General features: G+C 37.3%; 1 protein-coding gene across 1 annotated transcript in view; it reads right to left on the bottom strand.

The window, feature by feature from the left end:
• Positions 1–14566, bottom strand: part of KAT6B (lysine acetyltransferase 6B) — a 101421-nt gene that overhangs the window by 37644 nt on the left and 49211 nt on the right. The window contains exons 4-9 of the mRNA XM_059476629.1: positions 9695–9810; positions 9456–9537; positions 8331–8463; positions 4008–4390; positions 2413–2534; positions 946–1061 (exon numbers count right to left, since the gene is read on the bottom strand). Of these exons, the coding sequence (XP_059332612.1) occupies positions 946–1061; positions 2413–2534; positions 4008–4390; positions 8331–8463; positions 9456–9537; positions 9695–9810 (952 nt within the window). The remainder of the gene's footprint in view (positions 1–945; positions 1062–2412; positions 2535–4007; positions 4391–8330; positions 8464–9455; positions 9538–9694; positions 9811–14566) is intronic.

Here is a 14566-nt window from a genome sequence, read left to right as displayed (position 1 = left end):
TACCAATAATTAGCCATCATTATGCTTCTATCTAAGATTCATTTACTTGATGGAATAGGTAACTCACCCTTTCACAATAAATTGAAAGAAAAAAACTAAAACTGAAATAAAAAAATTAACACTACAAAAACTGTGGTTATAATAGGAAATTAAAATGCTCTCCACACTTTTTTAGCCCCTGATTTCTATATGATGGATACATGACATACCCCTTATTCCCACCACACAAGCAAAAGGCAGTTTAGAGTACCACTATGCAACAGCCTTTTGGAACAGATCATGTTGCATGCTATAGCAGCAAAGCTTGATAAACATACAGTTCTGAATATCTTCCAGTGTGCCACAGAGACAACAGATTAATAAAACATTGATTTTCAGCACACCAAAAACTCTGCAGAGATCTGCTGAGCACATGTACTAGTCCAGGCTCTCTTGCCTGACTCCAAGGTACACCCTTGCAAAGATGGTCAGAAATGGCAAGCTGTTACCACTTTTACTTCATTTCTTTTGCATGACATCTCCCCTGGTCCATAGAAAAAAGGAGGTTAACAAACACTGGACCACAACCAAAAGCAATTTGTCTCAAGGGCAAGAAGTCAGACATACCTCATTGCAACGGTGTAAGAAAAAACAAACAAAAAACAACAAACCAAAAAAACCTGAGACAAAACCAAACATATAAATGAAAACAAAACCAACAAAACAAAACCACAAAAATAAACTTTGAACAAAACCACACAGATACATGCTACATATTGACATTTCTACAGGACTAGGAAAACTACTTTGTATTGCATCTTTGATTTAGAACTAGTAAAAAAAGAATGACAAATCCCTGTTCTCAGGAGCTTTAAACTATAAACAGTTACAAAAGAGTAAAAATAAATTGCAATGTTCACATCAGAAAAATGCCAACCATGTATGGCAATCTTGACAACTTCTTACCTTGCATATTCCTGTGGGTAAGGTGAAGAGTACCAGGTCTGGATCTCATATTTTCCAAACTCAATCACTGAAGGGTATCGCCCACTTGTTTCACCAGTGTTTTTACACCCAATTTTCTGTCAGGTGCAATTAAAAAAAAGTATTAGTTATACAAAAGTAGAAGCAGCTTCAGCTTTATATAACCAATTTCACCCACTGAAAGCATGAGAAACCTGAAATATCCAAATCAGTTGCTTAAACTCTTTAAACTCTGACAGAGGACAGAGTTTTTAAAAAGAAAATATAAACAGCAAAAGCCCAGCCAAAGAAGAGGCACAACAGCCTCAAATCCTATTCTCTCACAGCACCTAGTGTGATGACATCCCTATAACTCTGGGGCAAACTCAAAGCTGTCCTTTTCTCAAAAGAATGAGAGAAAAGGTATCAGCACAACCCTTCAAGAATTTACCTCAAAGAGTCACAAATATGCTAACACTGATTTCAGCTACAAAACTGCATTTAAGCTGATCAGAAAATGACTGCTAGGCTCTAAAGGGATGGCAAAATATAGAATAGTAAGAAAGGTGGGGGAAACCAAGCAATTTCTATGTCAACTTTTAGAAACATTACCACCTAACATTTTCAGGGACTGCATATGAAAGATAAAGAAAGCAAGTAGTGGGAACTGTTTCCATGAGGAAGCAGAAGTACAAGCTAATAATGAAACGGAATCTTTAAACTCAATTTGAATTTGTTGGTTAACAAGCTGTGAAAGAAGACTGCAAAAAAGTCATCGTATAATGTCAGTTCTTGTACACTAAACCTAAAAAAACTTGACTTGTATTACTGAAAAAAGTACAACACACAGCCATTTATGATGTCATTTTAAGAAAGCAGCAATTGAAACATTACATTCACCCACCTTCTGATCTGGGTTCTCACAGACACTGGTTGTTCATTTCACAGACAGAAAAGTAAAAGTCTGGTTCACTAGTCTGATTCAGCTCAAATATTATCACTGCTAGATAAAGTCTACAGTATTTAAACTCAAAGTGTGGTGACTAATCGAGTAAAATGAATTTATGGACTCACTGAACCTGGTTTCCTGCCAAGCAGTATTTTCTGGGAGTGACTTAGCTTTTCAGAATATCTGCTTCATTTGCAGAGGAAAATCATTACTGACCAATATCCTCTCAGTCCTGACCAGGACATCAGCTACTTTTCAATTTTATGTTTGATCCTGTAGTCCTGTTTCCAAAATGCTCAAGTGTATCTTTCAAAAATCTATCTTAAGTGTCACTTATCATCTGATCCATTCCAGCACAATGCCTTGTCTCCTATCTGCATATACAGTGTCTCCCAAACAGAATTCACAGCAAGCATGATGCATTAGATTAAAAGGAATATATCAGAAATGAAGATGAAGAGACTTTTTATTTATAGTTTATATTTACAGAAATAACTATATTTTGGCAACATGATTCTTACCTCCAGGGAAAGTTCTCGGGCCTGCTTAAACACTTCCAAATCCTCCTGTGTAACAGTGTCCTTGCTTCCCAACAGAAATACATCCGTATTTTCTTGTTTGATGCTTAGTTTGATTTCAGTATCTGTTATTTAAAACCAGCAAAAAGTTTATTCACAGACATGAAGGTTATATGTGCACTAGCACTACTAAACAGGATTGCAACTATGGCTGTTAACAACTCCCCATTCTAACCAAATTTGGGATTCCTAAGTAACAGAAGTGAACCCTTCACCCCCCTTATTTTGTAGTTTGCTGCTGCACAAGGCATTTTTTGGTACTTGCTTGTTTGTCTGTATAAGCCTTTATAGTCCAGTTCTAACAAATTAGTTTTGAACCTCATGAAATGGAGCATATTTGATTGCTAGAACTATGCCACCTGATAAATTCCAGTATACTCTGGAAGGTATAAAATAAACACAGGAGAAAAAAAGTGGCCCTTAAAACTTGAAGATTAATGCTAAACTAAGCCTGCATTCAAACATTATAAATTAGTTTTTTTTTCTCAAATAAAAGTAATAAAAAGGTAGTTCACAGCAGTAGAGATCAAGTGTTGTGGAGACTGCAGCACGATGGAACTGTTCATGAAAAAGCAATGGAGCAGAGGGAAATGAATTGAAATGCCCACCGTTATAAGCACTGACAGCACACAATCATGATGACAGCACTACTGCCACAGGAAGGGCAGGGGGAGAACAAGGAGGTGGCATGACAAGTGGCTACTCATGCGCTACTACACAGCCAGAAGCAACATTATGAAGGCATTTGGGGCTCCTAGTGTCACTACAGATGCAAAAAATAAAAAAGTGGTGTGGTATTAGTCAGGGAAAAAAAAACAAACAACCAAAAAATGTTTTGGAGATTTAGTCAGCATTAGATAAAAGGTCAAAGTTTTGTTGTTTTTGTATGAAAGTGAAGTAAGAACAAGAGAAATAGCTAAGGCCTATGTGATAAGAGTTCTGGTTTTGGACGGGACGCAGGTTTGGTTGGCGCTTCGACCTTTGCTTACCATCATTCTGATCAGGTTTAATCCTTCCGTCTGTCAAGCTCCCCTTCCCTGGTGAGGGGGTCCCCATCTGAGGGGTCATTTTATACTTTAATCTGCCTAGAATCCTGTGCTTTTTAAAGAAAACTGTTCTCCTAAGGTGAGAAATTGCTTTAAAAGCATGTCCTCTAGACACACCCCATCCAGAGGCACAGGCATGAGACACAAACCTACTCCTAACCTCTTTCTTTCCACAGAAATGACTTTTAGATGTTGATGTGGAAGGTAATTCTGGTTTACTACACAAGTGCTTGAGGGGTGCATAGCTTGGGTGACGCTTTTTTCGAGACTGTTCATGAGTGGTATAGATATGAGAGAGTCCATCAAAGAGTCCCTTTAGCTGACTGCTGCTAGGAAGGCTACTAAAGGAGGGTATGCTTGACTGACTGGAAGAACTTTGGGGAGAGTTAAAAGAAGCCAAAGTGCTGGATTTTTGAGAACTGGGGCTCCGACCAGAGATGGGGACTGGGGGTAAAAGTGAAGAAGGTGGAGGTTTTAGCTTTTGTGTGGTACCTGTAGCCAACACAAGAGAAGTGCATGACTGTTTCTGAGAGACCTTTTTCCTTGGACGATAGTGCTTTGAAAAGTCTATTATTTCACCTCGTGATCTGCGACCATCAGGTGATGGTGTAAAGAACTTAGTAAGGCCATCAATGAGACCTTTGGTTTTCTTGTTAACTTTAAGTGTAGAGGCAGATATGTAGGTGGAGGTGGTGGTGATTTTGGTGGTGGCACCAGGCCGAGTGGGGTCTGTAACAGGCAATCTGCTGCTTGAATCCTTCACAGATGCAGCATGACCAGATGAAGGTGTGGTACAGACTTTAGTCTTTTGACCCCTACCAGGTGACCCCCTTCCTGTGAATGCATTCACGGATCCTTCATCACTGGTTACAGACCTATGCAAAAATTTGAAAAATAAAAATCAGCATTCAAAATCTTTACTGTCAAATAGCACTATAGTTTATATAAGTTACCTGGAGCACTGTACTCAAAAATCTCTTAAGAAATTTAAAGACACATACATTCGGGAAATACATTTCAATCTATGGCATAACAATCACCTTTTTTTCCCCTTCTCCTTTTTGTTCCCCCTCCCCCTCTTATCTCTAAAAGACAGTCCAAAGACATATAAAAAGTGCTGGCATAGCAAGATCTTCCAAGTACAGAGCCTTCTCATGTACTTTTAGGCATAGCCAAAGTGTGCCTCTTTGAAAAAATATCATTACATCATGTTTGTACAACAACTGCTCCGTCACCATAGAGTTTATTGTACACACAGAGAAGATGAATGTTTTCACTGTTAATATGATATCAAAACAGTTAACTTCAGACTACATTTGCTTAAACTGTAGAGAAAGTCTATTAATCCTTCAAAGCAAACAGTCAATCTTCAAGAAACTGCTTTTTTCCCCACACTCTTGTTGGATTATGTAAAACATGGCAATAAAAGTTACCACCAAAGACCTAAAAGCCAAACAAGGTAGTTTATTAAGAGCATTACAACAGAACCAAAGAAAAAGACTCTTTAAACATTAAAAATAGCAAAAAACAGAAATAGCAAAGGAAAGCAAAGAGCAAGACTAACCAAGGTGCATTTGCAGAAGAGCCATGAACTAATCAGGCCTAACACAGATGGTGTTAGGAAAAAACAGAGTAGTGAATCTTATTTAAATGTTAGGAAGAAAAAGCGCATACTGAAAGCCAACATTTGTGAGAATAGAATTACAGGTTTAACTAGTTGCTAATAACTGAAGAGAGGAACTACACTGCAAAGTAGTACATTCGAGCATACAGAAACAGAACTTTTGAAAATATAAAAGAAATAGTTATCAGGACATACAATCAAATTACAAAGCCAAACAAAGTACACAGTGGTATCACATGCTTTCTTTCATTCCCTTTTCCATCCTGCTCTTTGAAGTTCACTTATTTACTTTGCAGCAGAAAGTTTTCTTCCACAGACTTCAGTATCTCAATTAAGAGGGTAGAAGTAATTAATTGCAACAGGTTACTTCTAATTAGGGATTCAACAGCCAAGGGCTGCCATCTGGTTACTGACCTCCAAGGGCCCACCAGCTTAAGAACCAGCCCTTCTTCCACCCACACATCCTTAAATTTGGTTAGTTCCTAAGAGGCAACAAAACCAAAAACTTCTAAATCTTTTGAATCCTTTGGTGTCATACACATAAGTCCATCCCAAGACCTGTTCTCAGTGCCAGATGTGGGAACCACCAGCAGTGCCAGAGGCCAGCACACACCTGGTTTAAGTTAATCTTACACAGTAATTTGCCTGTGAAGGGCTTCCAACAGATGGTCAACAGGCAAAAAATTATTCCAGTACCACTTGAAAGATTTTCTTTGTACTATACAAGCAGTAAATGGCATTGACTAACCTTCCTGTGTTTCATGTGACTAGACACTTTTTATGTTTGACACTATTGTCTTCCGTACTCCACAATCACTTTTAAATAGGATTTCATGCCAAGGAGTCTTTTCTCTTACTCTATCTCTAACCACTATTTTTCCAAAGCAAGATTGCTTTGTTTTATATATGAGACACTGAAGTAATAGAAATGTGCTGGCAGTATTGCAAATATTTATTTTACAAAGTGCTTCCCAAGCACTCCTGTAACATGCTCATGCAGCTCACATGCTACAAAGAAAATCTTTCTGAAAACATTAATAATCTTCATATAATACTAAAAGAACTTCTGCATCCTTTAGCATGATGTTCACTATAAAAGTTGCAGCTCAACATCTCAACAGCAAAACATAACAGGAAAACCCTCATAACATTCCCAACCTTTCTATTACATGTATGAGGAAGGAGGAGAAGCAGAATTAGTGTCCAGGGGTACACTGCTGCTAAATCCACCCCTCGGGAACCCAAACATGCATGACTGCAGAGAAGAAAGATGACGGGACTGTATTGGAACCGGTCCCGGTTCTGGTCAGGGCAGGGTGAATTTTTACAGTAGCCAAGGGGAACATGTCCAGGACTCAGTGGTTATTCTGTACCACCTCATGGGCAGGAAAAGGGACTCTCTTCCAGGGAGAAGGGGTTCTTTGCAGTTGACTAAGCAGGGAGCAGCTGGGTAACACCATGTCAAATAATCACATGTGAATTGTTTTGCCTGTCTTGTACACTTTGTTATTGGTACTGTAGCTGTTACTGTTTGCTTTCTTTTCTCACTCCAGTTTCCAGTAAATTGTTCTTATCTCAGCCTGGATCTTTACTTTTTGTGCCTTCAATTCTCCTCTCCAGACAGTGGCAGGAGGAGGGGGAAGCAAGAGAGCAGGAAGCCTCAGCAGTAGCACTCAGCTGGGGAGTATCACTCCTGAACCACAAGAGAGCCCTAACCTCCAGATCAAGGTTTATCTGTTTTCAAGGGTAAATAAAACCAGAGGTACAACTAAAGTCCAAGTCATAGCTGCAGATATAGGGAATATTTTTATTATGCACACACAATGATATATAGAAATCTCAATGATGTTGAAATTCCTAAGCTATTTATTCAGGAGGAGAATGGAGAAGTACAATGTTTCACTCAGTCTAACAGCATGGTCTCACCAGCCAGTACAACTACATCTTTTACTTTCATGTAGTGTCATACTTTATTCCTGTCCTGAACTACTTTACTAGAGCAACATACACTGAACTTCAGGACAAGAAACAAGAAGGCAAGATGAAAGATTCTGGAAGAGAGAAAGGCAAAAGACAATACAGAAAGATGCACAGCATCAAGTAAATCAACTTGACTAGTGCATTATAACTGCAAGTACTTTTCCTTCTATTTTCACATGTGGGCTTCACTGGCTTCAAAAATCCTTGTTTTGCAAAATGCCAAGTTTTACAGCAGCTCCCATGCAACTCTGAATAATACAAGACAGGTTTTTAAACTGTAGAGAATAATGTCATAATGTACAGAATGAGTAGTTGGTAGAGTCAGAAAGCTTTTCAGCTGCTCAGTTGACATAGCCAAACAGTTAAATAATACTTAAATAGGGGCAAAAAAAGGTGTATGTGGCTAGGAAGATGTGTTGGAGGGCAACATGCTACTGTAGCTGACACAGAATCTGTTCCTACTTAACACTCAGTGTAACATCAACTCAGTATTTCAACGCTACTTAAACAATCCTCTAACCAAGACTTCTAATCTCCAGCTACAGTGTTTCCTGGGAAGATAGATGGTAAAAAACACTACAGCACACTCTTGTTTTGGATAAACACAGTCCCGAGAAGCAAGAGGAATTGCAATCTCTTTTCCTAGTAACTGGTAACAGGTTGACAGCAGAATTCAAGTAATCATCTTTTCCAGAGTACCACTGAAACCACAACTTCTCTGTTACTTGTATAGTTTGCTTTTTGGAATGGGTTTTGTGAGCTGATATTAACAAAGTAATTTTTATAGAGTTTTCAAACTGCTCTTTGAGCAGAATGGTCTCCTGAAGTCGTCTATCATAGCTTGATATTATCCACTTGGTATTCTGTAGATACTACAATTATCTGAAGCTACATTTCAAGACAGCATATGTTATTATACCGAAGTTTATTTGCATCTGCTATATGTATATAAGAATTTTTGATAAAAACTTATGGAATCTGAAAAGTCAAGTCACAGTAATTTTTTTATCACCACCTGACATGACACCAAAAGCACCTACTATAGTATACAAGTTATTGAACATTGGGCTGAAAGGCACATAGAAAATCACTCATTATCTGTTTTCCCCAATTTGAAACAGAGTTAAAAACTCTGCTTAAACATATATGAAACTCTTATCTGACTACATTCTCAGAAACATCTAAAGAAATAAAAACCAAGAGAAACTTACAACATTCGTTGCTTTAATTTATTTTTCGGTCGTCCAATTGGTTTTGCATATCGTCTCCTTATTTGCGCAGCCTTCTCATGAAGCAGCTTTCTCCCTTTCTTCTTTGGTCTACAGACCTGGCAAATCCACATCCCTATATATAAAAAAAGTTTAATTAAACACAGTTTATCTAATCTGTACTGCAGGTGTGTACCAACATACATACCAAGTATATACAAAGTCAGCAAATTATCTCTTGAACAAGACATAGGCAAGGGAATGTGGACAGAAAAAGTGATCCACCTCTATCTATACTCTGAAATTTTTAAAAGCAAAGTGCTCATGGAAAGGAGGATACAAGAGGCAACAAGAATCACAGGAAAGATTATGAGCAATTAGGTTTCTAGAAGAATTTCTGTTCTAGTTTGTCCCTCCTTATACTACCTAGATCTTTCTCCATACAGAATTAAGACAGGGTAAAAAATTTACATGTGTGATACAAAGCCACTGAGGTAGAGCATGCTAAATATACTACTTCACACCTATGGTATATTTGTTTTCATACACAACTTGAATTTAGCATCCTTTTAACATTAGGTAGCCAAACGTATTGTAGATGAGGCTGGGGACTGGGAGGGGAGGAACTGAAAAAAGTCTTTAATATAACTTTAAGATTAAATAGGAAAAGCCATAAATATGTAAGAGCAGAAGTGAGAGGTGCCATAGGTAAGAAACCTAGAGATTAGAGAACCTGAAGACAAAACATGCATTTTGTTTTGTTTGCCTGTTTTTCCAATCACTCCTACAAAAGGCAGTAAGAAAAATCTCTTCTACATGTTCCAAGAACTTCTTTGTCAGTGTATATACTCCAAGCATTTAAACAGCCTTTCTAAAATTTCATCTACAATAACTGGGGCAACAACTCATTACACAGTGAATACATCTGGTCAATTATATGTAGATATTTTTTATTTTCCTGAGGAAAAACACCCTCATATAATGACAAGTAAAATTTCCTTTGATATGAATGAAATCATACTATTTATCACTGAAAATAAAAACGATAATAGCATGCTTGACAGGTTTTGTCACTTAATACAAGACTGCAAATGGAAGTACTGCCATGGAAAGGAGTTTTTAGATCACCTTTTGGCATTCGGGATAGCGGCGGGTCACAGCACTCCATGTGGAACCCTCGATCACAGGAGTCGCAAAAAAGCATGTTATCCTGGAGGGGGCAGGGATGAGGGGGTGGACAAAAGGAAAAAGGAAAAAAAAAGACTTAATACAGCATTGTTAGAAGCTGTTTGCATTTAGACATGTGCTAATTATAAAGCTACTATAAACAAAGAGAAGTGCAGTAACCCTGAACAAATCTAACTTACTGCATTTTTGCCTTGGATCCTACATGCACTGCATGTCTTGCATTCAATACACTGCCACCTCAACGCCTTCACATTTGTTGTTAACTCGGGACAGAATTTCAAACATGATGGATGTCCTAAAAAACACCAAAATGTTATTGAGAGGTTGAGATTTAAGATGGGTTAGATTGATTCTGAAGTTCAGCAGGATGTAGCCAGCACCACCAGAACCCTGCAAGTACCATCTGCTTTCGGAATTTTGCAACACATTATTTAGCGCATCTACTTTATACAAATATACAGAATAATGGTCATTAAACCAATTCATGAAGACAAGTAGAAAACTGACTTTTACTGTAACTGACACCAGTGAATGGTCTACATAGGCATCTAAAACTGAAATTTTTATTTTCACTAGGTTATTTCCATAGCATATTAAACTGTCATTGGTTCTGAAAAAAATATATTTATAAATTGACCACATTCCACTTTCATAGCAATGCAAAAATAAACAGAGGAAACCTTCAGATTAAATTGCATTAGTTATTTTTCTAACTATACTAAGTATCTACCAGAGAAACTGAAAAGCCAAACTATATGCATTTCTTATTTCAATTACTTAATTATACACAAAGAACAATTTCAGAGTAATAAAAAGAGGAAAAAAATAATCTAGCAATTGGCATAAGGAAAACATATAGCAATACAAGGTTTAAAATTGAGGGGGTGGGTGTGGAGTATTGAACTACCACCTCCCACAAAATACAAAAATTCCTTGGCAGGACCACCCTCTTTTCACAGTAGTCTTGAAGGCCAGCAGGACTTTCCCAATTAACAGAGGCTACCAGGCAACTGAACACATCCAGCACCTGAGGCAATATGGGCAGAGATTTTTTTCACGTCTTCAACAACCTCGGAGCGTAGCCCTAATCCAGACAAGATAAAAGCACTGCTATATAGGAAGGGATAAGCATTCCCAGGGAAACACTTGATGAGAGTATTATGTTCAGAGATTATCTATCATGAACATAACCACAGAAGTTGTCAGAGAGAGAAGAATCCCTGATGCCATGCTGCACTTAGAGATGGCTGCAGCGACGTGGCACACATCAAAGGTGCTTTCCTCTCACTGTCAGAGTTGCAATGAGTGCTTTCTTCTAGGTAATGCTAGAGCTACAGTGATTGAGACTTTCTCCATCTACTGTCTCTCAGTCCAGGACTGAGCTAAAACACCACAAATGAAAATACAATCTCATCTATGAGCATTTGCTATTTTTGTCTAATGGACTGAGGCACAAATGGCAAAGACTGATGGAATTCAAAAGCCACCGGAATAAGTGACAATTTCAGATTTTACTTCCTTTTATTCTATTTATCCAAGGCTTAAACCGCTTTATAGTTAAACTTTGAAGGACAACTGTGCATTTTCTCAAAATAAAATGCAGAGATATAATTTATTAGGAAAGAGTAATCAATAATCAATTCAAAGAGTAGTTTCAGAAAAATATTGAAAAAGCATAATAATTTGATTCTTTGCATATACCAACATTTTTTAGGGTTAAAATTGAGTATGCACTTCCAAGAATGTGACAAATATACTACAACAGCAGAGATGAGTTCAATGAGATATTACTCCCTTCAATGAAACCCCCTAGAGAGGCTGATATTAGTAATCAATACCACATAAAGACTTATTTTATCAACTGTGACTTAACCCTATTAACACATTAAAGCATAGTTTTGAATCAATCACCTCCATGTAAATGTATTTAACTCGAGTTATCTACTCTGCACAGAAGTGATTTATTTCAAGGAGCAACTAAGTTGCAGTTCAAACTGTTGATTTTAATTTTGTTTTACGTAAGTAACTGATGTATAAACATATGGAACACCCATTTTCACTGGTTGGTAACCACTGCTTGAACAAATTAAGTATAACTGTATTAGTTTGTATCTCTTATCTACCAATGGAACATTTCTCTTTCAAGCAATTACACATCTTAATACATTTCTTTAATCACTAGCTCTTATTATCAGACAAAAATTCAAGAAAAATAATCCACTGGTATTAAACATGCCTGCAATTCCTAATCCTTGAGCCACAAGTAACTAGAACTGGAAGGCTGCAAATGAGAACCATCACTATGGATTTGCCATATTTTTTTCACTATCTTTTCTAGGTATGCACTAGCAGAGACAGCCCAGGAACTTGTAGATTTCAAAATACTGTATGATATGGTTTTCTAATAGCTGATAATACTTAAACTACTCATTTTAGATACAAATTGACATAGTGCAAATGTAACAGTAACATGTATAGGGTCATGCCTACCAGACATTAAGTGGTAACCATCAAGTTTCAATTTTAAAAGGAACTGTTTAACTACATTCATAGCAGTTACACAGATTTTGTAGTTTAACAGATTTCAATAGTCATTTGAAGTTATGGTGCCCTTCACTGATTTTACAGCTAGCTTTTTTTTTTTTATTGGAGAGCTGAAGGAAAGCATGTTTTGGGCTCCCAAACTTGCAGTATTTCACCTCTAACTAACCTAAACTCAAATTACAAACATACTCTTTTCTCCACATCCAGAAGCTGATGAAACTCCAAGAGGTTTCCAACCCTAGTTTCAAGTGTTTAAACTGGTAATTTCTCCTGGCTCAACCACGTGACTTTCTTTTAAAACTCAGCAGCATCAATATTTTAATGTATCAAACAAATTTACCAGATTTCTGGAAATGTAGACCTTTGCAAGCTGGAAGATTTCACCAGGAATATATACAGGCCTACATTAAAATGAAACACTTCAGAATTTGTTCACCCATGTTTGAAATGGTTAATATTTGTGATACACTGACGTGGCAGAAATAGGTGAGACCAGGAAGTCAAAAGTGAGGGTCTCAATCACTTTTGTGTCTTCCTCACAAAGCTGAGCCTTTTTTATTCGTTAAAGGATTTGATGAAAAAGCTAGTCTTTTAAAAGAACAAGCATTAGATCAGTAACTACAATTAAACACAGTGCAAAATAAGTTATGCTAATATCTCCGGTTATTTTTAACTTAAACAAAAATGCTGGGAACTACTGTGTAGATAATTCACAAAAACACCCCCTCAACTTGTGTCTGATCATCTTTAAGGTACATAGTGTTATCATTATTTAGGGAGACGAGCTATGAGCAGAGATGGTCAGTGCACCTGTCTTGGGGATGTACCAGTTTTTACTACCTGCAGCTTTCTTAGCAGTTCATTTTATCCAACTAACCTGATATCCTTATACAGACAGCAATAATTAAGACAGTTGCTATATTTCACTATTACTAAAGTATACCTTAAATCTCATTTAGAAAGTGATCTCTGCCCAGTTCTTCCCAAATATTTTCTGCCCCTATTCCCTCTGACCTGAGTCCAGTGTCTCCGTTGCTCTGCTGTCCAGCCTGCTCTATCCATCTTTGATAAGTAACCCTCTTGCCTCCTCAGGATAACATCCAATTTGAAAGGAAAATACCCATAGGTATTCTACTTTTTGCTATTTTTGTCCCCTTTAAAAAACATTTATTATAATTTTCCAGTCACTCAATTTTTTCCCCTCGTCATTCTACAACTTCAAACCCTCATAAAAATCTGTCAGCAGCATTCATCTTCAATTGCTTCTGCACATCTTGTTTGGAAAAAACAGAAGCAGAGTTCAATTCCAGTTCTCAAGTGTATTGATTTTTCAAAATCAAGAGATAAGGAAAAATGAGGAAAAAAAACCCTAACAAACTACAAAACCAGAATGCAGAGGCACTACCTGAAAAGACAAAAGTGACTTGACACAAAAACAAAAAGGGAAAACAGGCATGCCAGTAGTGGGCACTGCAATTTAATCTCTGATCAACTGAACAATTTGCTTGCTGTGCACAACATGCAATTTCTTTTCTATTTGTTAGACAGCAAGACCAGCTTTGAGATACACTGCAATGTGCAAAATTACAAATCCAATTACAATAAAACTCCACTTGAGTGAAGTTTTGTTATTTATAAATTGCACTGAAATTGGTTTTTATTTTAGTTAGGCATCAGTAGCTAAAGTTTAACCATCCAGCAAACTGACTGGCAGTCTCACTATTTCATTCCTTCTATCTAATACATCTGAGGAACTAATTAAAGATAATTTCGTCTTAATGAGGCAGAGAGAATGTATCGGTGTTAATTCAAATAGAAGCTGATCCATGAAAGTCAAGACTTCCAGTTCTAAAGTGTCTTAAGACCCACCAGGGAATTATTACACAACAGAAGAGTGGCTGATATCTAAGCTCACCTGATAAATTTAAACTCTCTGCACCAAAGTCGACCCAAGTATTAATTTTGCAAATATCACAAAACAGATTTGAAAACAGAGACCTGTAACCTATAAACCACTAAAGGAAGAAAATTTCAATTTATGAGGTTTACTGTTGCATACTGGGTTAAAAAAGTAATTTTCTTATTTCAGAGTATAATAACTGGGTAAAATACACTAAAAAAATACACTGGCTAAAATACAAAGCAACTATCAGGGTGACAATTGAGAAGCAGATAACCAATAACATTTCTTGATTAACTGAAAATATGTTTTTATCCATACTATCTCTATTTTTACTCAAGTACTGATGTAGCTGGACCTGAGAACTGCCATAGCTACTGTCAGCATACTGACAAAATGAAGATACTCATGGACTCCAGATGTACAGAATCACAGCATGTCCAGAGCTGGAAGGGACCTGCAAGGATCATCAAGTCCAACTCCTGGCCCTTCACAGGGCATCCCCAAGAGTCACAACATGTGCCTTGAGAGTTTTGTCAGTCTTGGTGCCCTGGAGAGCCTGTTCTAGTGCACAACCACCTTCTGGGAGAAATTTTTCCAAACCTTC

The sequence above is a fragment of the Ammospiza nelsoni genome, chromosome 8 (genome assembly GCF_027579445.1).
Source record: "Ammospiza nelsoni isolate bAmmNel1 chromosome 8, bAmmNel1.pri, whole genome shotgun sequence".
Taxonomy (NCBI): domain Eukaryota; kingdom Metazoa; phylum Chordata; class Aves; order Passeriformes; family Passerellidae; genus Ammospiza; species Ammospiza nelsoni.
The sequence above is the reverse complement of the archived record's forward strand: the minus strand, read 5'-3'. Positions and strand labels throughout refer to the sequence as shown.